The following is a 26,748-nucleotide window of genomic DNA, read 5'->3' on the forward strand; positions in this document are numbered from 1 at the left end:
TTATGATTCTTAGCAACAACTTTATTAAGCAAAGTGCCATTGGTTCTTTTCAGTCACACGTTTGAATCTGATTGTCCAGAAATATTCATCACAATCAGACATTCGACACAAACCAGATCACTGGAGCAACATTAAAATTCAGATTTTCATATTTTTTTTTTTTAACAACTTCAGAGGGAAACTTTGGCTACAGGTTTGCTTCACCAAGCAGACAGTCTGGTGACATCCCAACTGTGGAGACTTGTGTAAAATAAAGATAAAGAATAATCAGGTTGTTGTTGATGCATTTAAATGTCAACATTGGGAAAGAAAGGAGAAAATGCAAGCCCAAAAAAGATCTGTTGATCATGGTGGTGAAGCTGCCTCAGCTGAGGTCAGGGGTCATGTAGGTATGCGGCTGCGGAGGTACTCCAACACTGCATCCGTTCCTTTGGCCACGATGGCTGCTCTGGGTGTGCGGAAAGGATTCCCCTCCAGATTGAGACACCTGAGGGACAACAAATGCTTCAATTTATCGGGTGTATGGGACTTTCACTCAGATTTAAAATTATTGATTTTTTAAATCCAATTTTCAAAATAGATAAAAGGAAGTTTTTTCTTGCCACTGTCGCCAAATGCTTGCTCATGGTGAGTTTTGTTGGGTCTCTGTAAATAATATCATAAAGAGTATGGTCTAGACCTGCTCTATAGGAAATGTGCAAAGAGATAACTTCTGTTATGAATTGGCGGCATATAAATAAAATTTAATTGAATTGTGTGTGCGCTGAAACACAGCCCTGGCTCTGTAAATGGGAAATAAAAAAATGGCTTGGACCGGGCCACACAACACTATTCCAGCCATGATTTGTGTGTCAGGTAACGTTATATGACTTGCCCACGGACATTCAGCTTACTTACTAGTTTGCTAAGATATGCTGTTGTTGTGATGTTTGCTATAGTAGCAGGAGAGTTGTGAGTATCACTGTCCGGAGCTGGTTTGCTGGCTGGGTCTCGTCCTCTCTGGCTGTTAGCTTTGCAGCAGCAACTGTAGGGGCAGTTTGCTAATCCACAACCTAGCTAATGTTAGTTATATTACTTGTGTTGTCGTCGCTCTATATCATGGTATTGGATTTCCCCAGAATTGCATTCGTACTGTACATTAATAAGACAGATTGTGCTTTGAGTAGGAACACGGTGCACTTAAAACGGAATGGAACGACTTCATTCTACTTTTTTGTGGGTTTCTGAAAGGAAATTTAAGAAAAAGCAAATGATGCAGATTGAGGAAAAGTGGATAAACACTGGGGTCAGTTACACCTCATGATCATAATATGACTCCTAGAATGCAGTGGACATCACACAGGAAAAATACTCAACAGTGTCATTTTTCTCTATCACATAAACTCTGGAGACAGCAGCTGGTGGTGTGCAGCAGTGAAGGAATTCAGACACAAACACATGTTGGGAGACAGGGCAGTGTCCAGACTTTTGTTTCTTTGCTCATACCTGAGGCTGGTACACAGGCCCAGTTCAGGGGGGATGTTCAGCAGGTCGTTGTTTGACAGATCCAGTGTTGACAGATGAACCAACTTTATCAGACGACAAGGGTCCACCCCGCCCACCTGGTTGTTACCAAGCAACACCGTCTCCAAGGAAACTATCTGATAGAGGACTTCAGGGAAGGACTTGAACCTGTGATCAGTACAAAGACCTTTAATGTACAAACTGTACCTCTGTAATAAAGTATTTCTGATTCTGAGCCACAGGTCACACCGGAGCTCCTCCCACCAACTCATTACCCTGAGCCACATGACCAACAGGTGATGTCAGAGGTGACGCTATACATACATTTTCACATTCATTACAATTATCCCTGTGACACAGTGAGTGCTCTAAACACATGTCTTTAAAATATTTAAAAGGATCTTTTTTTACCTTTGCATGGTAACATTCTGAGCACAGCTTGAATTATTCTGCTTAGCACTGTCGCCTCACAGCAAGGCAAGACAAGGCAAGTTTATCTGTATAGCACATTTCAACAACAAGGTAATTCAAAGTGCTTTACATAAAACATAAAAGCAATATAGGGCAATATAGAAAGACATTTAAAAATACAAAGAGTTAAATAGAAAATAAAAACAAGATAAAACAGAGTAAAATTATACAGTGAAGTGTAAGAAGTTAATAATTATTTGATTTAATAAAAGGCAGCGTCAAACAGAAAAGTCTTCAGCCTTGATTTAAAAGAACTAAGAGTTGCAGCAGACCTGCAGTTTTCTGGGAGTTTGTTCAGATATATGGTGTATAAAAACTAAATGCTGCTTCTTCATGTTTAGTGTTGACTCTGGGGACTGAAAGCAGACCTGTCCCAGACGACCTGAGAGGTCTGGATGGTTCATAATGTAGCAGAAGATCAGAAATGTACTTTGGCTCTCAGTGCTTTATAAACCAACAGTAGTATTTTGAAATCAATTCTTTGACAGCGGGTTCTGGTTTCGAAACCACTGGCTGGTTGGGGCGCTTCTGTGTGGAGTTTGCATGTTCTCCCCTGCCTGCGTGGGTTTTCTCTGGGCACTCCGGCTTCCTCACAGTCCAAAGACATGCGGGTTAAGTTAATTGAAGACTCTAAATTGCATAGGTGTGACTGTGAGCATGAATGGCTGTTCAATTTATTTAATTTATATAGTGCCAATGCATGACAGAAGTTATCTCATTGCACTTGTCCTATAGAGCAGGTCTAGACTGTACTCTCAGAAATACCTGCTGAAAGCAACAGGAGAGAGGAGAGAGCAATGCCATCTAGAGGTATAGATAATGGATGGATAGATGGATGTTCAAGTCTAGTATCTGTAAGTAACTGTAATGAACAGGTGTTCCTTTCTAGAATCAGTAATTTCACCAATGAGAAACTAAGTAAATATTGACACACACACACACACACACACACACACACACACACACACACACACACACACACACACACACACACACACACACACACACACACACACACACAGCCTGATGGGACATCATGAAATATTTGACAAAAATAAATGCTTTTAACTAAAGAAGACACTTTGATTATGTTGCAGGGGACCTGAGACAGCCATTGATGCCCTTTCTGAAACTCTCCGGTTTGTCAGAAAAAAATAAGCAGTAGCTAACGTGTTGAACTGGTCATGAAACAGCGAGTTACCTGTTGTAATTGAGGATAATGGAGCATAGTTTAGTTAAGTTCTTCATTTCAGATGGTAAATCAGTCAGCTGGTTATTCCTGAAAGAAAAAAAGGCAGGACATAAATACAATATTAACCCCTTTAACGGTTCTATATCAAAATTCTATTCTTATCCTGTTCCTAAGCTCTTTTCAGACATGGAATCTGTAACATTGCTGGTTTCATCTATCTGTTAAAGTGATGGCTTTTTGGCATTCAAACATAATTCTCCTTTATGTAAATGTTTTGTAATAGCTCTATAATAACAATATAAAGTGATGGATTTTTCAACTGTGCAGTTGAATTTTTATCTCCGTGGCTTAAAGGTCCAGTGTGTAACATTTATGACAAGCTGTTGGCAGAAATGGAATATAATATTTATAAGTATGTTATAATTAGTGTATAAACACCTGAAAACAAGAATCATGTTTTCATTACCGTAGAATAAGCCGTTTTTATGTACAGAGGGAGCGGGTTGTTGTTCATGGAGGTCGCCATGTTTGCACTGCCATGTTTCTACAGCAGCCCAGAACGGACAAACCAAACACTGGCTCTAGATAGGGCTGTTCGCGTTTTTCGCAAGTTTCGCGGCCACCATAGTTTCTCCTATGCGCTTAGAAGGGGAGGGTGAGGCGAATGGTATTCAAATGGTTGCAAATGGCAATTTCAGAATCTGAATCAGAAATCAGAAATACTTTATTGATCCTCAAGGGGAAACTCTTTTGTTACAGCTGCTCACTATCACGTCAATGCACACTTGAGAATAGAAGGAATAGAAGTACTAAGCAAATCAAAATATAATACACTATAATACAGGTAAGATAAATTAAGCACCAAAGTAGATTTAGAGGTTGATAAGTATGTACGGTATACAATACAATGTAATAATATAAGTAATAAGTAATGGTGCAATAATGAGTACTGTCAATTTAAGTGTAGCTTATTAGAGGATTATGAGTCCAGCTCCACCCCCACAATGTCACTGGCCTTACGGATCAGTTTGTTGAGCCTGTTAGCGTCCGTTACCCTCAACCTGCTGTCCCAGCATGCAACAGCATACAGGATGGCCACCACAGACTCATAAAACATCCTCAGCATTGTCCGGCAGATGTTGAAGGACCTCAGCCTCCTCAGAAAATAGAGCCGGCTCTGGCCCTTCTGTAAAGCGTTTGAGTGTTCTTAGCCCAGTCCAGTTTATTGTCCATATGTACTCCCAGGTACTTGTAATCCTGTAGAATATCCACACTGCCCCCCCTGGATGGAAACTGGTGTCACTGGTGCCTTTGCCCTTTGTAGTAACACCAGCTCCTTAAACTTTGTCGCATTGAGCTGCAGATGGTTCTGCTCACACCATGAGACAAAGTTACCCACCACAGCCCTGTACTCAGTCTCATCACCACCGCTGATACATCCCACCACAGCAGAGTCATCAGAAAAGTTCTGAAGGTGGCAGGACTGTGTGGCAGCTGAAGTCTGTGGTGTAGATGGTGAAGAGGAAAGGGGAGAGGACAGTCCCCTGGGGGGCCCCAGTGTTGCTGACCACGCTGTCTGACATACAGTGCTGCAGACACACGTGCTGTGGTCTGCCAGTCAGGTAGGCAACAATCCAGGACACGAGGGGGGCATCCACCTGCATCGCTGCCAGCTTCTCACCCAGCACGGCTGGCCAGAGGGTGTTGAAAGCACTGGAGAAGTCAAAAAACATGATCCTCACCGTGCTTGCCGGCTTGTCCAGGTGGGTGTAGATGCGGTTCTGCAGGAGATGATAGCGTCCTCAACTCCCAGCCGGGGCTGGTAGGTGAACTGAAGGTCCAGGAGGGGTCTGACCATGGGCCACAGCTGTTCCAGCACCAGTCTTTCCAGGGTCTTCATTATGTGGGAGGTTTGGATAACAATGACATTGCAGTCCACACCGAAGTTAATGTGATGCACTCAGTGAGCCCATCAATGTCCTCTCCATGAGGCTCACAGAGTGCATCCCAGTTAGTCACCTCAAAACATCCCTGAAGTGTCTCATAGGCCTCCCCTGACCATCTCCTCACTGTCCTTGTGGTCGCAGGCTGTCTTTTAACTAGAGGCACATAGCAGGGTTTGAGGTGAACCGAGTTGTGGTCTGACCTACCCGGGGGGGGGGAAGAGCGGTATGCATCCTTAACGTTAGCATACAGCAGGTCCAGTGTTCTCTCCTCTCTAGTAGGACAATTCACATACTGGGTGAAATTAGTCGGTGTTGTTGAAACACTGACATGGTTGAAGTCACCCAAGATTAATATGAGTGCACTCGGGTGTTCAGTCTGGAGTTGTGCTATGGCGGTGTAAATGGCGTTGCACGCCGATGCCGGGTTAGCAGAGTGGGGGATGTAAACAGCCACAACAAAGGCATGTGAGAATTCACATGGCAGATAATATGGCCGGAGTCCCACAGCTAACAGTTCAATGTCCGGGCTACAGATACTCTGCTTGATGGTAATGTGACCAGCGTTACACCATCTGTTGTTGACCAGAACAGCAAGCCTGCTGCCTTTACGCTTACCGCTCCCGGTGTGATCCCTGTCGGCCCGAACAGTCTGAAAGCCATCGATGGAAACGTTATGGTTTGGGATATACTGGATGTCTCTGAGTAGCACCTCAAACTACACTCATGGAACTCCGTCTGACTCCGGGCTAATGCCGTTAGCTCGTCCATTTTGTGATCAGCTGTTCCCTGGTGTAATCAATGCTGCCAAACAGCTGTTCTGCAGCGGTTTTATGTTTTATGGCAAAAAAAAAAAAATACCAAAACACTTTCTACTCTCATTTTTGTAGAGTGTAGTTTAAACTACACTTACACAAAAGTTTGAAGAAAAAGGAAAGCTAATAGTTGGAAAAGACGACGAGACGGAGCAACGGCAACAGGCAGCTTGCACGTTGGCGCATGTGCACATGAAAACCGCTAAATGCCACTAAATCCTACAAACTGCTCCTTTAATTAATGATCATCATAAGCACTAGGGACACTCACGTCACCCCCACTTCTCACTACTCTAATCAACTCAATAAAATCAATGTTTATAGAATTGCTGCCTGTTTTATACAATTTAACAGTGTCCAAGTGGAGTTAAAAATGACAAAACATTAGGTTGCTGTATGCAAAGTATTTTGCTGGATATTCAAACTGCAAACAGCAGTCATGATTTTTTATCATTATTATCATGGGGTTTTGGACTGTTGGACAAAACAAGACATTTGAAGATGTTATCTTGGATTCTGGGAAAGCGGGATAGACATTTTTTCTACCGTTTTCTGATATTTTATAGAAAATTCGATTAATCGAGAAATTAATGGGCAGATTAATTCATAAAATAATCATTAGTTGTAGCCCTACATGTGAATACTGTGTAAGCAGAACTTAGTACAATGCCAATATGCATTACTGAGTTCTATAGAGCAGTCTTAAAATGGAAATGCACTGTAAACCTATGTGTTGATCTGCGCCTGTGTGTGTGTACCTGAGGTCGATGTGTATCAGCTGCAGTAACTTGCAGATGTCAGGAGAACAGCAGGTCAGTCTGTTGAAACCCAGATTGATATCGGACATTGAGGATTGGAACTCCACCAGTCTGCACACACAACACACGTGTGGTTAGTTTGAGAATATTCTGTGTTGAAACAGCCTTCTGTTGTGATACAATATTTGATCTTTGGCACACAGTGATAATGTCATCACCAACCACACTAAGTGGGGTGTGTGAGATTGTGTGTATGGTTGTGTGTGGGTACCTGGGAGGTATGGAGGTCAGCTGGTTCTTACTGAAGTTAACAGTGGTAACACCTTGATCTACTGCAGCATCAAACAGCTCATCTGGAATACTTCCTGCCTGCTTCTCACTAAACACAAACACACACAAAGTTACACTAACAATAATTAGTCTCTTAAGCCTTAAGCAACATTTTGACATAAACACTGATTTAAATGACTGTGATGTGAAAGTGACTGAAACCAATTAACATTAATATCCAACTATGCAGCTCTATATAGCTTTCGAGTATCATTCCAATTTATTACAACTTGGGTCTTATTTCGTTTTGATCAGTCACTGTTCTCACCAAAGTAATTACTAAGATCTGGGAACACAGTGACTGACAATCACTAAAAAGAAGTTTGGGTCAAAAAACACAAGCAGTCAGATGATCAGAAACAAACTTACAGGTTGGAAACAAACTAACAGTTTATGTAGATTGTCTACACCACTTTATCTGGAGGTCAAACTGGAAGTGAGCACACCTGAAATGTCGCTAATAATTCCTCATCGCACAGGAAGACTGTGCACACGACTACAGAAGGTCAAAGTCGAAGCAAGAAGGTCTTCTGAATACTGGATTTTTGAGGCCGACATTGATGTCCGATAACAATAGACTGGCCAATACTTGTTCTTCCACCCCCCCATAAACACATAAACAAACATAGAACTTGGATAAGATAGCCCTCTTTATAAACCGTTATTGTAAACTAAGACATAAATAAATAAGTAAAGCAAAAAAGTAAGTAAGGTTATTTAATTTGGTTATTAAAGAATTGTGACCAAATATGTTGTTATTGGGACATTTTACTGGTGGACAAACTATGTAATGAAGACACTGTTTCTAAATGACCTCAAACATATTTTTGACATTTCAGTACTGACGTTTCTTGTTACTGATAACACATACGCTGATACCAAAATGTCTGTGATAAACTAATATCAGCTGTTAATATCGGACATATCGGGCTCTAGTCGCATCAGACAGTTTGAATAAGTATTTTATCATTCACCTTTGTTATCTCTTCCAAATATGTTTGTCTAATCTGGGAGTTTGTTTCCAATATGTTTGATCCGATTGTAACTCTCTGCACACCAGCTCATAAATCGCTTTTGTGAAACAGGCCCTTGGCGTGTAGTCTTTCTGCCTCCTGGTGGTTAAGTATTTCATGATGCAGCTGCAACTGAAATTCACTGTCCTCCTGACAAGATTAAAGGCAGTAACCTGGAACAATCAGCTGTTTCAACATTGTATGTGACAAGACCGAGATGGCAGCTGTATGAGAAGCATGTGTTAACATAACAATTACATAACAAGAACAAATACTACGATTATATTATGTCCAAGTAAATAACTGACAAGAGTGTTTCACCATGCTCTGATGAAGGTATTGAAACGCTTCAGCAGATTTTTCAGCCTGTTGGTTGCAAATAAATTTACCCAAAAGATTAACACATGAGATGATTCTTTTGCTGTTTTTGACATCTGGAGTGACACATTTTTTCTTGACTGTTTTTGGAAAATACAGACACAAGTGTGTATCACTAACCTGTACACCAATAACTTGAGAGTTTTAATGTTATGTACATTGACCCTGGCCTGGCTGGGTAATGTCATAGCTGTATGTCCTTCATCTGCTCTCTCAGGCTCCTCTGCAAACAACACACACACACACACAATGACAATTTTTCGATTTATAATCCCTAACTTCAATATTTGATTAATTCAAGAAATGAATGAATGAATGAAATGAATCATGAAGATTTCTGTTCAGGTGGATTTGGACACCCTGTGATATGTGATTTGTGGTGTTACATGCGAATGTCTTTCTTCTTGATCTTTCTCTGGCTGTCCATTGACTCCTACTCAACGACCTTTGACCAGTGGATGCTGTGAGCAGTTTTGGTCTGGTGTTCACGGACAGCTGATATTGTCTGTTTCTGCTGTTCATTCAGTCTCTTGTCTAGGCTCCTTGCAGTTTCACTTATGTAATGTTCAAAGGGTTTGTGTTAAGAGATCTGGATGTTGTATTCTAACTTTGTGTTCAGACCGCCGCCGGCGAGAGAGTCAGTGACCGGAAGTCATTCATTTTCTATGTGAGCCAGTGGTGAGCAGCGACCCGGCGCGTCTTGGATGGTGTGGGTTTCAAGGGAAGTTTAAGTCTGGGCAACTTAATGGTAATGAGCTATGACGCGGTTCGGCGGCAACCAATCAGAATTTAGAAGTCCCGCGCTTATATTCTGTTAAGCATTCGAACAAACTTTGCCACCTATTTCATCTATGTCAGAGCGTCCAAGAATCTTTCTACAGTGTTGTTGGCAGGCCAGCAAGAGCGAATTTTGAAGCTCTCGCCGGCGGCGGTCTGAACGCACGGTAAGATGGCGCCCCCATTTCAAAGAAAGCTGCTCACTAGGTGCATACTGCAAAAAAGGCTTTCAGGCTTCTGCTTTTTTGGGCCATGGAGCAGGCACACTAGTCACGAATCCTTCTCTGGGTCTTGTCGGGCCTGTGGACCTCATGTGACCTGCAATTCTGACTGAAGCCACTACGCCAAAATCCCTTCACATTGCAGCTGTCGTCTGTGGTGTCTTACACTACTCCATTCTTCCTCTCAGGGGGTCCTGTCTTTAGCAAATACCAGCAGCGATCTTAAGGTGATGAATGGTTTGTAAGTGCTGACTCTGTGTAACTTTGGTTCGATGTTCTAACAGTCCTGCTGTAAGAATTGAATTGAAGAAGTGATTTTCAAAATGATAAAAAATACTATATACAAAAATGAATGAATGGTAAATACTATAACACTATGTACAAAGCTAACTGTGAAAAGTGAAGTAACTGACTTGAAAAAGCATTGTCAGGTGATCATTAAGGTTGGAGGCAAAGGTAACGTTGAGTTGACAGTAAGTAAACAGACATCACGTGCAGTTTGTAAAATGGATATACGTTATACTACATTGTGCAAGTAGAGAATAATGGATTTACTAAGAGTGAAGAGGAGGCAACTTTAGAATAGGGAACTTGTGTGGGTTAATAAGTGTCAAACTACTAGCGAATTAGTTATGAGCAAGACCTCACTTTAGAATGGGGAACATAGAAAGACTTCATTTAGAGTTATTTGGACACTATTAACACTTGTAGTTTTGTGTTTTGTTACATAAGAATAGACCATATTTATTAAATGTTATTAAGGGAGAATGACTATTCTTGTGGTACTACCACCTTACACGGCCCATATTGATCAAAGCATATTAAGACCGTAATTCATGTACAACAACTTCCTTACTTACTATCAATAAGCAATAATTGGGAGGTTATTGAGGGAAAACTCTTGGTTAATAGCCTAATAGTTGTAGAATATGGTCATGCAGAATAAGGCATTAATAAGTTCTTTATAATGACTAATAGAGCCAACATGCTACTAATATGCATGCTAATAAGCAACTAGTTAATGGTGAATATGTGTACCCTAATAAAAGATAAAAAATAAAAGTGTTACCAATACTTTTTAATGATGCGTTCATTTCAGAAATGTTTCAGAAACACTGAGGAAAGCCTAGGGCTGAAACATGTCTGTTTCTTTCTGCTGCTGTGCATCATTAAAAATGATTATATACTATTTGCAAGTGCTGACGATTTAATTTGCCATTTTATGCTTCTGGCTGTCCCTGTTGATTTAACAGTGTGTATGTCCTGGTCAGAAGTGCCAACCGCTATGCACCTCCCTTGCACTCACTGATGAAGACTTTGAGATGCAGTTAAAAGTTCAGAAAGAAGCTAGTTGGTGGACCTTGATCTGGTATTATTTTGTCAATCATACTGATTACAAGTTCAAGAATTAACTTCCATGCTCAGATAATTAAGATAACTTAAGAAATGCCTGTTTCTGTTGTTGCTGCTGCCACCAGTGATGTTGGCACAAATGTAAGAAAAATAACCTGATGTTGCAGTTATTCTCTGCGAAACAGATAAACACTGATGGGAAATTCGGTGATGATAAGACATCATTCTCATTTTGTGGGTTTGTGAGCTTTGCTGAAACAATTAGAATCAGAATCAGAAAAACTTTACTGTCCATCGCAAGGCAATAGAAATTTGTCTTTGATGTGGCTCACACAGAGTCACTGAGTCAACGGTGGTGAACAGCACTTTACAGGTTTTTGATTGAACCGTTTCAGCCCTTGTAGGTTCAGTCGTCAAAAGTGACGTCATCTGAAGTCAGCACAAGTGAACTGTACCTTTAATTCTTCCTCTTAAATATTTCAGAAGCTCATTGGTTCCTTTCTGTGATAATGACAACAAAAGAGGGGTGTTAGAAGTTAGAATAGTAATATGAATGTTTGTTCTGTGAAGCAGTACGTGAATATTACCAGCTGATTTGAAGGTTTTACATGGAAACAGGTCACTGAAATTCCATAAATACAGAACCATCTCGTATTAACTGTGACAGTTGTAGTGAACAGTTATCAATTCTGGTTTGCAGCCACTAATATTGTGTTATATATTTGTCCTTAATTTGTCAAGATGTGTTTTCAATTTAACATTAACATCTGGATAAGATTTAGATACTTCTTAGTGAAGTAAAACACAACTGTGTTTAGCAGTGTATTATAGGTTGTTAATACTGTGATTTCAGATAGTATTTGTGCAGGCTCGAAGAGAAGGAAGGAAGATAATGCAGTGGTACATTCATCTTCCTTCCTTCTCTCATCTGTTTTACTGTGCATGCTCTGGGTTTGTGTCATTAGTGTGTCACCTACAGTGAGCAGGTCCCTCCTGATTCCTCGCAGAGGGTTTCCCTCCAACAGTAACACCTTCAGATTAGGCAGCAGGCTGAGAGATGCTGGAAGACTGACAGAGATAGCTCCAATTCACATGAAAATACCTGAAACTTAGGTGATGAAAGTGTATTGACAATGTGCACTGGTAAATATTTTCTGAAGTCTTTTGATCTGGAAGCCTGCATGCCTACATGTCCCATCACACTGAAATAATTTAGTGTGATCACATAACACCCAGAAATATTTAGATGAAGATAATTATAAAATACAAAATAGCGTAGGAGAACGTGTGTACATAAATGTGTTCCAATGGCTGATTCTGGAATCCACCTGGTGAAATCCCTGTGAGCAGTGAATGATCAAAGTGTGATTATATAAGTTACTGGCTGGATGTATTTGGCTCATGGGACAAACAGTTAACTGCTATAGGAGGTTATGGTGTCATGATGCCAGTGACCTACGTGGTAATGTCATTGTTGGTAAGGTCGAGGCGTGTGAGCGTGCTCAGTAAGGTGATCTGTTCAGGGAGGGTTTTGATTTTGTTGTCTCGGAGTTCTAGAAGAGACATGGTTGTCAGGCAGGCCAGCTGTTCTGTCTCCAACTGCTCAATCTGGTTGTTCCCAACATACAACTCCTACAGACACAAAAAAATTAATAACAAAACTATATTTCCTGAGGCCATAATATGAACAACATTTCCCTGATCTAAAATAGGGATGCAAATTCCTTAATTGGCCATTGGCAATGTTAATGATCAATAATCAACATACCTGCCAATATTTAGGTTTCAAAATAATGGAGTTTTGTCCGGCGTTGGGGGGGGGCACGCCTTGACGATGGCCCCTCTGCCCCTCTCAGAGAGCAGCTGCACACACGCCCTTTGGATCGGGTTGTGGGTTGCTAGGTTGTGGTTGAAATTGTATGTAGTGTGTGGAGTTGGGTTTCATAGACTATCTGGCAACTTGGGTGACATCAGAAAAATTTGGATCTGTGTATGACGATTATTCCGACATTTGAGGGCCATGCAAATATGGGAGTTTCCCGGGAGAAACAACAAAAGCCGGAGATGGCCTTGAAATACGGGAGCATCAGGGAAAAACGGGAGTGTTGGCAGGTATGAATCATGACAAGCTTTCAAAATACATATATATTTTCAAGTAAATTTGGTATTTTCAGAAGAAAATTATTTTAATCATATTTGCAAGGCAACTTTATTTATTAGACATTACCCATAATGCTCTTGTTCCTGCTCTGCCTGCCCTTATGCAACAAACGGCCAAACTAACATCTATACTTCTTTAACTGTAAGAATCAGTTTTCAGTTTGCTGCTGACTCTGACAGTACACTTCAGATGACAGCACTCCTAGGCTGCTGTAACTGTTTAATTAATAACATACAGTATATGACTCCAAGAGCAGACTGTATCAGAAACAACACACAGAAAACTCAGTAAGGCTGGCTTCAGACCAAATCAGGCGCTGTGGCGAAGACGCCAGCCCTTCTATTCATTTGAGTGGGGTTAGTCGGTTTAGGCTGCGGTGGTGGAAAAGTTGAAACAAAATCAACTTTTGGAGAAACGCAAGCAACGTCACACTGCGGTGGCCAATTAGGTGATCAGACCGGTCAAACTGCTCCACAGTTGCTTGGCTTATTTCAAGTACCCAGCTTCGACGTCTGTGTCTGGCTTGCAGTGTATGCTTAAAAATAGTGATACCAAGAAGCTTTCTTTCGTTTGTGTCCATTTGTTTGAGAGAGAGACAGCGGTGGTCGAGCAACCTAGAGAGTGAATGAGGAGAGGGAGCGCCGGTAGCGAGAAATGAGAGAAATAAAACATTATTTTCTGATTGTTTCACAGCGGTTACATTCTAAAAGAACAAATAAACACGCCCACACCCAAACACACCGCCGCACAACCCTGCGGCTAATCGCAGCAACGTCTGATTTGGTCTGAATTCAGCCTAAATCTGGTCATGAATGTAACGCTATCAGCATATTCACACCTCAAATGAGCTTTAGATCAGGGGAAACTCTCATGTTGCTAGGGTTACCTTGAGCACAGGTGCAGGGAGCTTTGGGAGGAGGCGGAGCTTGTTGTGTCTGAGGTAGAGCTGCTCCAGAGCAAGCATCTCTGATAGGCTGGCAGGAATTTCAGTCAGATGGTTATTGCTGCAGTCCAGCAGCTTAACATCTGTCAAATCAAGTCAGAACTCAGTCAAACAGATACTCTTATAGGGCTGGGCAGCAGGTCAAGGTTTTATGATAGATTGATTTTTTTCATAGAACAAAATACTGCACTTTTCAGCTTCTCGAATGCACAAGTGTTTCAGGGCCTTAGGCCGCAGTTTTTGCAATAAGAGGCGTTTTTTTCCAGTTGTTTTCTATAGGCAATAAGCATTTTGTGCTAGGCCTAAACAATTAATCGACATTTTATTTAAATATGGCCTACTGCAATTTTCACATTGCAGGAGGTGCAATATTTGTTAAAGGCGAAATGTGTGTCAAAATACCATTTTAAATAACATATTGTCGTGCTGCAGAGATGTCCTCGCCTACACATTATATTCTACAGACTTAAGAAAACATCTTTGATTGGTACAGATCCCCACAAAAATCACACCATAAACAGTTTAATATGTTTTTCAATGAAAATAAAAATAATGATGTAAAAATGATCATTCCCTCTAAAATTGCAAATCGTATTGCAATTGCAATATTAATCAAAATAATCACAATTACATATTTTTTCAAAATCCTTCAGCCCTATTTTGCGCACTGCTCATGCACCCTGGGCATCTCGCTTTTTAGACGCCTGGAGCGCCTTGCGCTCCTCGCGCTCCTCTTTTTCAGGAGCGCTCTGAACACCTCAAGTTGAAAAAACTTAGCACCCTACATCATTTGCGTTTTTCCCCTCATTGTTCAATCTACCCCTCCCGTACCTGTTTGTTCTGCTATAGCCAGAAGGGTGTACTGACAATTACACATGCTCTGCAGAGAAACACTGAGAGAGAGTCTCCTGATTAATATAGGCCTTCTTTTGCCATTGTTTTGTAAAAGCTTGTAAGTGTACCTGTTGGTACTGATGTCATTCTGTACTGAGTGTTGCCAACTCTTTTCCAATTAAAGTAGCTAGCACTAGCTCCAAAAGTCGCTAAAAGTCGCCAGATGACGTCATCACACATTAATTTGCATAAATCTTTGTGCAGTGGGGGAGAGATCACCTTAATTTAAGACATATAAAAACGTAGCTAGAGAAATCTTTGGCCAAATAATCACAAACTCACTATGGGGACATTGTGTATTTTAAGTAAAAAAGTAAAAAAAATAAATAAATAAACCATCTACAAGAGACAGAGGGAGAAGATCACACTATTTAAAAACGTAGATAGAGAAATCTTTGGCCAAATAATCACAAACTCACTACGGGAGTAAAAAGAGAGAAAGAGTGAGAGAAAAGCGCAAACAAACTATTTACATATTTACAAGCTTTAACATCCTAATCCAGAGATCCAGAGAGAAACAGAGAAGCTGCCTGCCCCACACGTCACACACTGACTGTCTGCACGAGAGGAGAGAAAGAGAAATACTGTTGGCAGAAGAGCCGCAGCATGCATTGGAATGAATTACAGTATAATATATTTGAATATATTTCTCACCTTCTCCCTGATGGTCTGTATAAGTTGCTAAATATAACGAGAAAGTCGCAAAATTGGCAACACTGTCTGTACCACGTTGGTTTCAACCATTTCAATGGGCTAAGTCATTAACAACACGCCTCCTCCACACGCGGCTCACCTGCTGTGGTGAAAATGGAATTGCAGGTGAAAAAATCCAAAACGCGAGTTGTGTTTTTTGGGCAACTTCACAAAACATACTGCTGACAAAGAAAGTCAATGGAGACAGAAAGAGGCGGAGCGCGACAAGCCAACAGAGGTGTAGGTGTGTGCGCTTGTGTGTGGGGAAAAGAGAACTGAAGGGAAGAGCAAGGTGAGCTGATTAAAGTAGGGAACACAAAAATAAGGTGGAAAATTAAGTAGAATTAAAATGGTGAAACACTGGTATGCTTGATAGACTACCGAACATCGTCGAAATGTTCTTCCCCCACACCTTTCCAAAGTCTGAACTTTATGCAGTGATTGGCCAGGTGTGCACAAGTGTGAAAGTAGGCAAGATTTGAACTTCTCTCTCACACTAAATTCTTCACACAACTATTTCTGTCACTTCCTCTGTTAAGACTACGAAGACACACAAAAGACAGCGTTCTTGGAGAGAGATTGGGGAGGCAGTGAGATGCAGCCAGGAGGAGGCTATGACAGTAGGCTTTTCACCCCGCGTTCCAGTGTGGCCATTTGCTGTGTTCCATTTGTCCATGCCGCTTGTTACGTAGCAAAACCCAGTTAAATGGAATTCAGGCAGCATGTATGACATTGAATCTCTGTCAGCTGACAATCAAACAGCAGCAGGTGATGGAGATAGTGTAATAAACAATAACAATAATTCAATCTTTCAGCTTTTAAGAGTTGTCAGAGACAGAATAGTACCTTTAACATGTATATTCAGACACTACAAGGTGTGCTACTTATGTGTTTACTAGACTGTATTGTTGTCGATGCTGTTGGTATTTTGTTATGTTGGGATCTGGTAGGGCAGGTTGGGTTATTAGCAAATAATGAATATATTTATTAATAATAATAAAATTATTATCATCAAAATTATTATTATGGATTAATAATAATGGGGCACCACCCTGGGATCAGGGACCAATAACTCAATGTCTCAAAAACTGGCCATCCACTTAAAAAGGTTAATATTTAAAAGTACTATTTTACATTAATAAAGTGGATTTGAAAACAGCAATGTCTCTTCCCAGAAATCATGACGCAGTTACTCAAGATAATCCACAGACCTTGTTGTGAGCAGTTTCATGTAGGAACTATTGGTAGAAAGAAAATAGTTACTACATGAAACTGCTCACAACAAGGTCTGTGGATTATCTTGAGTAACCGGGTCATGCTGTTGAGTTTTTCAAATGTATGTATTGTATGTATTTGGCGCTTTGAGCATCACAAGCCGAGTGCCATTTAGTTACATTATATTCAAAAAAGGCAGAAATAGCACTACAGGTAAGAGGAAAAACATGTATTTTTGATTTTGGGGTGAAATGTCCCTTTAAGAGCAAAAGCCCCTGCCTTTAGGATCCCACTTTTTTTTTTCTTTCCTAACCTTCTGTTTCAGAGTTTCAGACCAGAGCTGCGAGACAATGCTGCCAGAAATCATGTGACTCGCAAGCTCGCTAATGTATAGGCAGATCTCTGAAAAGTGAGTGTTTTAAACTCAGCTGTAAAAGAACAGTCTGAAATACGAGTGCAAATGTACATCCGCAAAAAGATTCAAAATAAAGATTCACCCTCAAACTCAAGTTTCAACGTTTCAAAACTTTTCTGCCCCAACATATGCACACCAGTTTTCAGATCACCATTTACAAAGTTTCAAACCTGGAAAACAAACTAATAGGAGAGAGCAGTGACAAATTTGAAACTCTGAAAACGTGTTAGAGAAACACTGACAAAAAAAGAGTGCTACAGTTGTGAAGAAAAACTCAAATACAAAATAATGTTTGCAGAGATTTGAATTTCTTTTTGGCCTATCAAAACATTATGCAAGCCTTCAAAACTTTTTTTATTGATTTCAGAAGCTTTTTCCCCCAGTTTCGAGATATGGCATGATGTTTATTCCATACAGATTATGCTAAAAAAATAAAATACTAGAAAGGCCTTTCTCTAATATAACCCTGTTTCAAATAAGGCCTGGTTCTTTCTGTTGAGGTAAATAAAGGCTACTATCTTCATGGTACATCAAGTGTGAAAAGAAGCCATGACATGCAGTATAGCTGGTCTTACTTGTGAGCTGGGCCAGGCTGTCAGGCAGACAGCTGAGCTTGTTGTGACATAGATTCAGTTTCTGTAGACAGGTGAGACGACCCAGGCTGGAGGGCAGGCCCTTCAGATGGTTGTTGGACAGGTCCTTCAACCAATCACAACCAACAGGACACCTCCGTCAGCCAATCACACAACACAGTAGAAAGAGCCTGGTGGGAGTGTAATACACTACATAAAGTATGTGTTAGTTACCAGCTCCGTCAGGTTCTCCAGTTGTCCCAGTACCTCTGGCAGGCTCTCCAACAGGTTCTGCTGGAGTGTAAGGCTACGGAGGTTCTTCAGAGTACAAACCTCCATTGGCAGTGATCTCAGCTGGTTATGACTGGCCACACAGGAGAACAAACACATGATAAGATTTGATTTCATTTTAAAATCATATATATATTTTTCATTCATTTTGCTCTCAGTGGTTAGTCCCACTCAGTGCTTAGTGCTGCTGACAGAGCTGAATTGGACAACAGTTATGTTTGGGCAATTGGCGGCAGCAGCTCAGTCCGTGGAGACTTGGCTTGGGAACCAGAGGATGGCTGGTTCAAGTCAAGCACAGACCAGTCAGTACGGAGTGTGGACTGGAAGCTGTTGAGGTACCAGTTCACCTCCTGGGCACTGCCAAGGTGACCTTTTGCAAGGCACCGAACCCCTAACTGCTCAGGGCACCTGACTATGTGGCAGCCTCCTTGCTCTGACATCTCTCCATACATTAATGCATGTGTATAGGTCCTGTTTGTGCATGTGTGTATTTCCTGATGCAAACGACAACTTGAATAGTGAGGCAGTCAACAAATTTGGCAAGGATGGGAACAACAACAAATCAAACGCTCCCTTCCAGGCACAACACCATTATCTGGTGCCAGTCACAGCTCATGGAAGTCACGTTGCTTGGTTAGACTGCTGTCCGTGTTTTAATAAAGCAGCATTACTTATTTTGTCTCTCCTTGGGAGATTTGTGCAAGAAATGACTGCCTGCTGAAAACCCACATTGCTCGACATTAGACAGTCTACATACATGTTGACGTTAGCTAGCGTTAGTGTAGTCGATGTGTTTTCTTGCTGAAAACAAATCTCATAGTAGATTATAAAAAACAGGTGAGCGCCACACAGCAACAATGGCTACAGGGAGAAAGAACAAGTGTATGATCATGTCACTGTTTTCAGATTTTTATATTAGTGTGAGTACTGTAGCTGTTTAGCTCAACGCAGCTGGCTACATGACTAGCTAGTACCTTAGCTAGTGTGTGCAGGAAGGGGGCAAACACTTTTTCACACAACTGTACATTCAGTCACTTTACGTATCAGTTCCTTGTTTTACCTCTTGCTTCCTGATTTCAGGTTAATTCCCTCACAAAGCTAATGTGTGCATTATCTCTTGAATGATTAAGAGTAACAGCTTAGTGTAAAACTGACCTAAATTTTAACATGTTAAATGGTGGAGAATTAAATTGCTGCTGCTATGTATTGACTGAAATGACAAAAACATCACTATTACATCATGTTATAATAGTCAATTCAAAAGCTTGGATATATCCTGTGTGTGTGTGTGTGTGTGTGTGTGTGTGTGTGTGTGTGTACCTGAGCCACAGTTGCTGGAGCTCCTGCAGTTCTCCCAAAGCACTAGGTAAACCGTTCAGCTGGTTGTCATGGAGCTGCCAGAGCAAAATTTACATTTTAGTTTGACAAATGATACTGATGTCTCATATTTCATCAATATCTGCAAGTAATAAAAGGCAGCCAAAATAGATGCTATGTATTTACTCAGTGACTTAGTACATAGCAGGTTCTACAGTTAGAAAGTTAATCAGTTAGGCTAGGACCACATTACAGGAGCTCTAGGTCAATTTATCCCAGATTAATGTTATTTTGGATCCACCAATTAAAATTTGTTTCTGTTTTTAGACCATTTCAGATTTTTGTTTTTCAGTTTAGTTTTCATTTAGTTCTGTTAGTTTTAGTTTGATTCTTGAAAGCCATTTTGTTATAATAAAAGCTGTGGTAACCTGACAGAGAAATGTACACTTTGCTGTACTTTTGAACCAGCTTTTACTCAGGTTTGGCAGAAGCAGACATAACAACAACTAGAATACATGAACCAGAAGAGGAAACCCCAAAATGGCGAGAGAAAACAATGAACTATGACCCCACCGGTGGCAGGGAAAACAAAATCAGTAAAATATTTCCAAGTGGTCTCTGCAGACAGTATAACATTTGTTTTGCATCCATTCTAACATCTATAACCAGTAGGCAATTTTGCCATCCTCGCCGGAGGGCCTTTATTTTGCACCTTGAACTGATTTTTAGGGGCATTTATTAAACTCCAACTCCAGCTGAAATAATGTATAATTATTATGTTATATTGTCAAATAAACACTCCATTTGCGGCACTAAGATTTGTTTTATTTGAAAAAATAACAAATGAAAACAGCAACAAAAAAAAAAAAAAAAAAAAAGTTTAAGAGCATTCAAGGGAACTTTAATTCCAAGCTTTGTTCATTTCTGACCCGGCCTCTCTCATGCTGCTGCCTCACTTTTTCTTTCCCCCCATCTATTGTAGAGAATATCGATAAATTGTTGAGAATTATTAAATTTTGACGGAGCATTTTTATTTTAACCAGTGCAGCTTTTCTAGCCTTTACAGCACTGGTTTAGCGGCCTGCGAGTCAGTCAGTGAGTGAGATACACACACACAAAAACACAAAGGGAGATCAATCTTCCCACAGGCAGTTCAAAACCAGTATGTCTCATATGTTCAGAGACCATGCCATTTATTAAAAGCAGCAATGTGAAGCACCACTACAAGACAAAGCACAGAGCATCTTTTGAGCAGGTTAACAAGGGGGACAGATTTTGGTCCTTTTGCTAACAAGGAGGATGGCATCCCCCCTCAAATTGCCTACTGTCTATAACACAAGCGTTGTTTTAGCTCCTTTAGAAATTTAAAGATAAACCACATATGGAATTTTGAATTTCTGCAATGAAGTCAAACTGGTATGGCACAAAACACATCTCAAATTATCAGATTCCACGTGCCTTTTCTGTTTGACATATTCATAACACATTTAGGATTTGTGTATTACTTGGTGAATGAGTTACTGAGTTAGGCTTCTTCTGACTGAGTTGGTGTTACTTACATCCAGTATAGTGAGTCCAGGCAGTAGTCTGATGTCATCAGACAGTTTTGTAAGCTGATTGGATGAGAGCAGCAGTTTGATGAGTTCAGTCTGTTCCCACCAGCGATCTGACTCACCAAAGGACACATTCTGCTGGGCCTCCTCTGGTGTGTCAATGTTTAGACGATACACATTCTGAGGGACTGAGACACGTGTTAATATGGTTATTACACACACACTCATTTAACTGGTTAAAGGGAAACAATGTGATTTTCAGCATTATCTTTATGCAACTGTCACAGGGCTGCTTTAGCTGCTTCATTAGCAGCTACAACACAGACTAGTGTTCTGTGCGTGAAACACTGCAGTGCTGGGTACTCCAGCAGTGATATCATTGTTCGGCAATGTATTTGTAACTGAAAGGGAGAAAATCTAAATTAATTAATTTGTTCATTTATCATTATAATCTCTGCTGCCACTTATCTATCAGGCCATTTTACAGGATCATGAGACCCATGGGTGCAAACCATAGACTGTGGAAAATGCATCCCCACTTCCTCCCACTGTACAAAAATGAAGCCAAAATATCCCAGATACGGGAGGTGCCATCTTTCGTCATTTGGAACCAGAGTCTACGCAATAGTGGGGTTGGAGCTGCAGTATGGAGATCCCGCTAAGCGGCAACCTCCGGGTCTGAAAAGTGAAGCCAGTGCAGAAGTGCTTTAAACCTGCATTCTTTCTGATGGCCAGCAGGGGGCAACTCCACTGGTTGCAAAAATAAGTCAGACTTTATAGAAGTCTGAGAGAAAATGACCCTACTTCTCACTTGATTTATTACCTTAGTAAACACTTTCCTAATGAGTTTATGGTCTCAATCGCTAGTTTCAACTCTTCTTCAATACAGCATGATGTTCTTTTTGTAAATGATGGTCCCATTTAGAGTAAAATAGACGATAAAGCAGGGTATGCTGTTGGTGTTGACCCTTTCATAGTGTGCTTTCAGTTCATGAAAGTTAATTGTAACATTTTGGTCGCCTAAAAATATGTTGTTCAGCGTTTGGTTGTTATAAAAGACACTAAGGAGTCAGCTGTAAATTTTTTCCGGTAAGTACATTCTGTTTTAAGCCAAAATTAGCATCCCAATTAATGTTAACAGTTAATGTGAATTACTGATGCACCTTGCATCCAAATACAGTCACTTCTGGTTCCAAAAAACCAAGATGGTGAAGGCCAAAATGCCAAACTTTAAAACGGTAGTCCACAAACCAATGGGTGACATCACGGTGGCTGTATCCACTTCTTTTATACAGTCTATGGGTCCCGCCCATACACCCAACCGATTCATTCGCGAGCCGGCCTCAGTTGTCAATTATGACGTGAAACCCCCTTTTTATAACATCAAATAACTAATGTTAAAAAAATTATCCGCGTGATAAGAACTACCTACAATGACAGAAACCATCTTTGGGAAAAATTTATTTGACGTGTACTTGGCCCATGTCCCATTAGCTAACATGAAGGGGGCGGGGTTTATGACATATACTTCAGCCAGCCACCAGGGGGCAATCGAGGTGTTTTGGCCTCACTTTTGGGGAGCTGTCATGCCATCCATGTTTATATACAGTCTATGGTGCAAACCAGAGCCAAGCAAAGAGAGAGTCTCCGTCTCTGTTCTCTCCAGTGGAGCCTCATAATAGTTCCCGGAAGTTAGCAGAAAATACTAGCAGCGCAGTAGAGTAGCAGCAGAAAAGACTGTTTGTGAGGCACTTTTAAAGGGATCAAAGAATCAGATTTTATATCATCAGTACATCTGAATCAAATTAACATGTGCATTAAAGCATGTTAGTGGATTATCCCCCACTAAATTTGTAGATTTAGGGAACATTAACAGATAACAGATTAAGATAGGATACTGGATAAAGTTAGCAACACATAACGTTAACCACAAACAGCCTATTAATTGGAAATTCTGTTCTCTTAATGCTTCATCCAATGTTGTGTGTCTGTGTGTGTGTGTGTGTGTAAAAGTAGTTCCTGGGATAAAAGTTCCTGGTACTTTTGGTGGAAAGGCAGCTTTATTGACTTACAGGTCTGTCAACTGATATGCCAAATGCTAGCTAGCTCGCACAGTGTGAGGAAGAAATGGATATTTTATATTGGTAAAAATTAGTTAAAGCTGAAGTAGTTGCACAAACCTCCTCTCATGCTGAGCCAGGAAAGCAAGGTGTATAAATGTCTGTTTGAGTTCCAAGTTACGTGAACATGATATGAGCAGAGCATAAGTTATTTTGTTTTGAATTCAGTAGGCGTATGGCTGTATTTTTCCATTTAATAATGAAAATAAGTGTAAGAATATTTCCTTTCTTGACATTTTGTGAGTTTATTGTGTTTATTTATTAGACTAAAAAAGCTAAGTCCTCCTCCCTGGCCTAAATGAGCAGCTGTGGTCGAGCAAGCCACAGAGTGAATGAAGAGAGGGAGCCTAGTTAGCAAGAAACAGTGAATCAGAGAAATAAAACATTAGTTTCTGATTGTTTAATATTTATTTTTAATATTCCAATAAACTAGTGTTAACAATAAATACATTTAACTGCTTTTCCAATAAATGTTTAATGATAGATGTATTCTGCTTCTACTCAATACTAACACTGGTTACTAACAACTATTAATATTTTTAACATCCCAATTCATAATTCATCTGGAAAGTAAACAACAGTTTTTGATAGGGCTGCACAATTAATCCAAATATTATCGAAATAGCAATATGGCCAAGTTCGCAGAAGCTGAAATTTTTGCTAAAAGGTCAAATGTGTGACAAAACAGCATTATAATGAATGACTGTAGTGCTGCAGAGATGCCCTGGCCTACAAATCTTGTTCTCCAGATGTAAGAAAACATGTTTGTTTGGGATAGACCCCAATAAATGTCACATCATCATGATTTTAATAGTTTATTTGATGAAAATGAAAATTGTGATGCAAAAATGATCATTCCCACAAATCGTGAAACATCACATCAACATCACAATCATAATATCTGTCAAAATAATCGCAATATGATTTTGTTTTTACAATATCTTGCAACCCTAGTTTTTGAGGTACAGTTACAATTTTTCAATGATTAAAACATTTACTTTGAATGTAAATAAGGTGCCAGAGTGCATATAAAAGCATCAAAATTGAGCTTGTTCAGCAAATTTTTTTATGGGGGACCAACCAACCATGTTAACTGGCGACTTTCAGCCGGATGCGTCATAGTTACGACAGCTTTGGGGGAAACTACAAGAGAATATGTAGCTGTCCTCGTGAATGCCTCTTTGTTTAGTTTGTCATCACAATGTCAAAAAAACATACCTGATTCATCTTTGGAGTCTTGTTTGAGGAAACATGTCATGTACTCAGTCATGTTTGGAACGTAGCTTGTTGGTTATGTTGAAAACTGGAAGACAGCAAGTTGCTCTTCCTGTGTTTGTATATCTCTAATAAGTCTTTTGAATACACATATTCGTCTTTCAGGCCTGTTTGAGTAAACATGTATCACGTTGAAGAAGTATTAAGCTCTTTTAAACTTAAAAGGGTGGGGGGGACTACTTTCTTTCTTTCAGGATTCGAACTTGTGCCATGAATTGAAAATAAATGAAAAGTCGGGAGACTACCGAAGTGTGCCATTACTAACGTTATTTTTTTGTGGGAGTACCATAAAAAAAAATGTATATAGCACACTGCCAGCAGTCTCTCAAAAACAGGAGGCAGTTTCCAAAACAAATAAGCCGCTGTAAAACCAGTTCATTCAAAATGTAATTGTAGTGCTACAAAATAATGAAGCAAATGCTTCTGTTGATGTAATCACGTGGAAAAAGTGAAGTTTGGAGATCCCGCACCAGCTGCACTATAAAAAATAATGTTTTTCAGACCAAAAATGCATTGAATTGAAGTCCGTCCACTGCTTACAACCCAGGCAAGAACACAGAGAACTGTTAAGTTAATTTTATTCTGGACAGACCAAAATCCAATTGGTCTCAGATAGTGTCACAATCTGTACAACATATGACACCCTCTGGGGGAAAAAAGCATACCACAAGGCAGAAGAGGCAGAGCAAGTAATTGCAGCTAACACATCCATGCACAAATACAGAGCAAGAACTGGCCAATTCTCCTGGAATATGAATCAGAACTGGAATATGATGGCAGGTCGCAGCCAATCACCTTCTCACAATAGCAGATTATTTGCTGCAGTCACAAATAAGCCACTGTTTAACACAGATTTCTTTGTAAGATAAATCACAATAACAATTTGCACCTACATTACCCTTCACTATATTGTGTGGACACACCAACTCCATGGCCCATGGTTTTTGAACGAGATGGTCAGCAATTTGACTTTCTTTTTGGGTGTTCATATACTTCTGGACATAATAGTGCATGTTTTCTATAACTGATAATCTATAATATTGTGTTTCAAAAGATTTAATATATAGTCTATACATAATGTGTTTGTCATATTTACACATCTCTTCCTTCATCATATCCCGTACCAACAAGCAACGTTCCAAACACGACGTGACACGTTTCCTCAAACAAGACTCCAAAGACGAATCGTGTTTTTTTGGACATTGTGATGATAAACTAAACAAAGGCATTCACGAAGACAGCTACATATTCTCTTCCTGGAAACTACGACAACCATGCATTCGGCTGAAAAGTCGCCAGTTAACATGGTCGCTCGTTAAACCGAAACACCGAACCCCACAGAGGTCCGGGCTGTACTGCTAGCTCCGAATGTCCTCTAATCCAAGAAACGCCCCTGTATATTTCCATAAACATAACTTAAAAATATATAGTTATACTTAACTAAATAAATTTATTTATTTCAAAGGCAAAATTATACTTTCAGTGTTACTGTAACTATGTAAACTGAGGTGAAAATTACCTTCTGTCAGACCTCGGCCGGACAGGTTGAGCTGGCCGCTTTTCCTGGCTGCCTTTAGCAGACCGTTAGGAATGGTCGCTTCTGTTTTTTCCGTCCTGAAGCCTGCCAGAGAGTCCACCTTATCATCTCTTTTGAATCGAGACATTGTAAATATGTTTAGTAAAATGAGTTCTTGTAGCACTGAGCTAGCTGATTGTTTACCTCCACAAGCAAAATTTCACGTTCCGCCCGCCAGCAGCAACAAAAGCAATTTATCCGTCCAGAATCCTTCAGAATAAAAGCTTAATCTCCTCAATCCAAACAGACTAAAGACTTGTCACATAACTGCAAAAATTACATGTCAAAATACTCCTCATGGGCACGGCTTGTATTTTATCTTCACACCACATAATTTGTCGTGGTTTAAGAAAACACATAAATCCTTGAAATCAGTCATCCACCTAAGTTACTGGTAACATATTAGAAAAATATATAATTGCCTGATTTTATTCTGAAGGTCATTTGAGCATATCGGGAGAGGTAAACCAGAGTTTGGTCAAAGATCCAGCTTTAGCAGCTTTTGTTTTTACATTATGTTACAATTACAAATTGTTGTAGGAACAACATTGCATCATTCCTATCAACACTGCAAAAATGGTAATGATTAGGCCCATTCCTTCCATTCTATGTTTAAAGTATATGAAGTCTATTGCATTACCCATGATGCCCATCAGGTCAGTTGGAATACTACCCTCCGCTTGTTTGCGGTGTATCAGCTAATTAAACACAAGGCTATAATAAGGGGTAAAAATGCAGTAGAAACCTTTGCACTCATCATTTCGGTGTTTATTGTACATTAGCATATTACCAAACTTAATTGCAAGGAATCACATTAACAAAAATTGCCACAGTAAATTTGGGACTTTCAGGTGCCCTCTTTAGTCAGTTGATAATGCAACCATGTTCAGTATGCACCACTTAATTGAGAGGGACACAATAGTTGAAAGTAATCGTTAATGAGTTACATATTAGTTTATTGCTGCCCAG

At 40.1% G+C, this 26,748-nt stretch overlaps 1 protein-coding gene across 3 annotated transcripts; it reads right to left on the reverse strand.

Moving 5' to 3' along the window:
* On the reverse strand, positions 1-25,972 carry lrrc40 (leucine rich repeat containing 40). 3 transcript variants are annotated; one of them, XM_044199020.1, is made up of 15 exons: positions 25,723-25,971; positions 20,815-20,996; positions 19,259-19,332; positions 17,882-18,011; positions 17,651-17,774; positions 13,802-13,941; positions 12,214-12,386; positions 11,732-11,822; positions 11,210-11,255; positions 8,524-8,626; positions 6,954-7,061; positions 6,683-6,793; positions 3,176-3,253; positions 1,486-1,671; positions 1-487 (listed from the first exon to the last, which is right to left on the reverse strand). In XM_044199020.1, exons 1-15 carry the CDS (start codon positions 25,865-25,867, stop codon positions 382-384), a joined length of 1,797 nt encoding a protein of 598 aa, XP_044054955.1. In that variant the 5' UTR covers positions 25,868-25,971; the 3' UTR covers positions 1-381. The 3 variants fall into 3 exon arrangements, 2 of the variants coding, with proteins under 2 accessions (XP_044054955.1, XP_044054956.1); XR_006378258.1 differs by lacking the exon at positions 1-487 and adding an exon at positions 1,915-2,000 and having other exon boundaries at positions 1,530-1,671; positions 25,723-25,972; XM_044199021.1 differs by lacking the exon at positions 1-487 and having other exon boundaries at positions 1,529-2,000; positions 25,723-25,972.
* Between the last annotated feature and the right edge of the window lie 776 nt (positions 25,973-26,748).

This window comes from Siniperca chuatsi, linkage group LG6 (genome assembly GCF_020085105.1).
Source record: "Siniperca chuatsi isolate FFG_IHB_CAS linkage group LG6, ASM2008510v1, whole genome shotgun sequence".
Lineage (NCBI taxonomy): Eukaryota > Metazoa > Chordata > Actinopteri > Centrarchiformes > Sinipercidae > Siniperca > Siniperca chuatsi.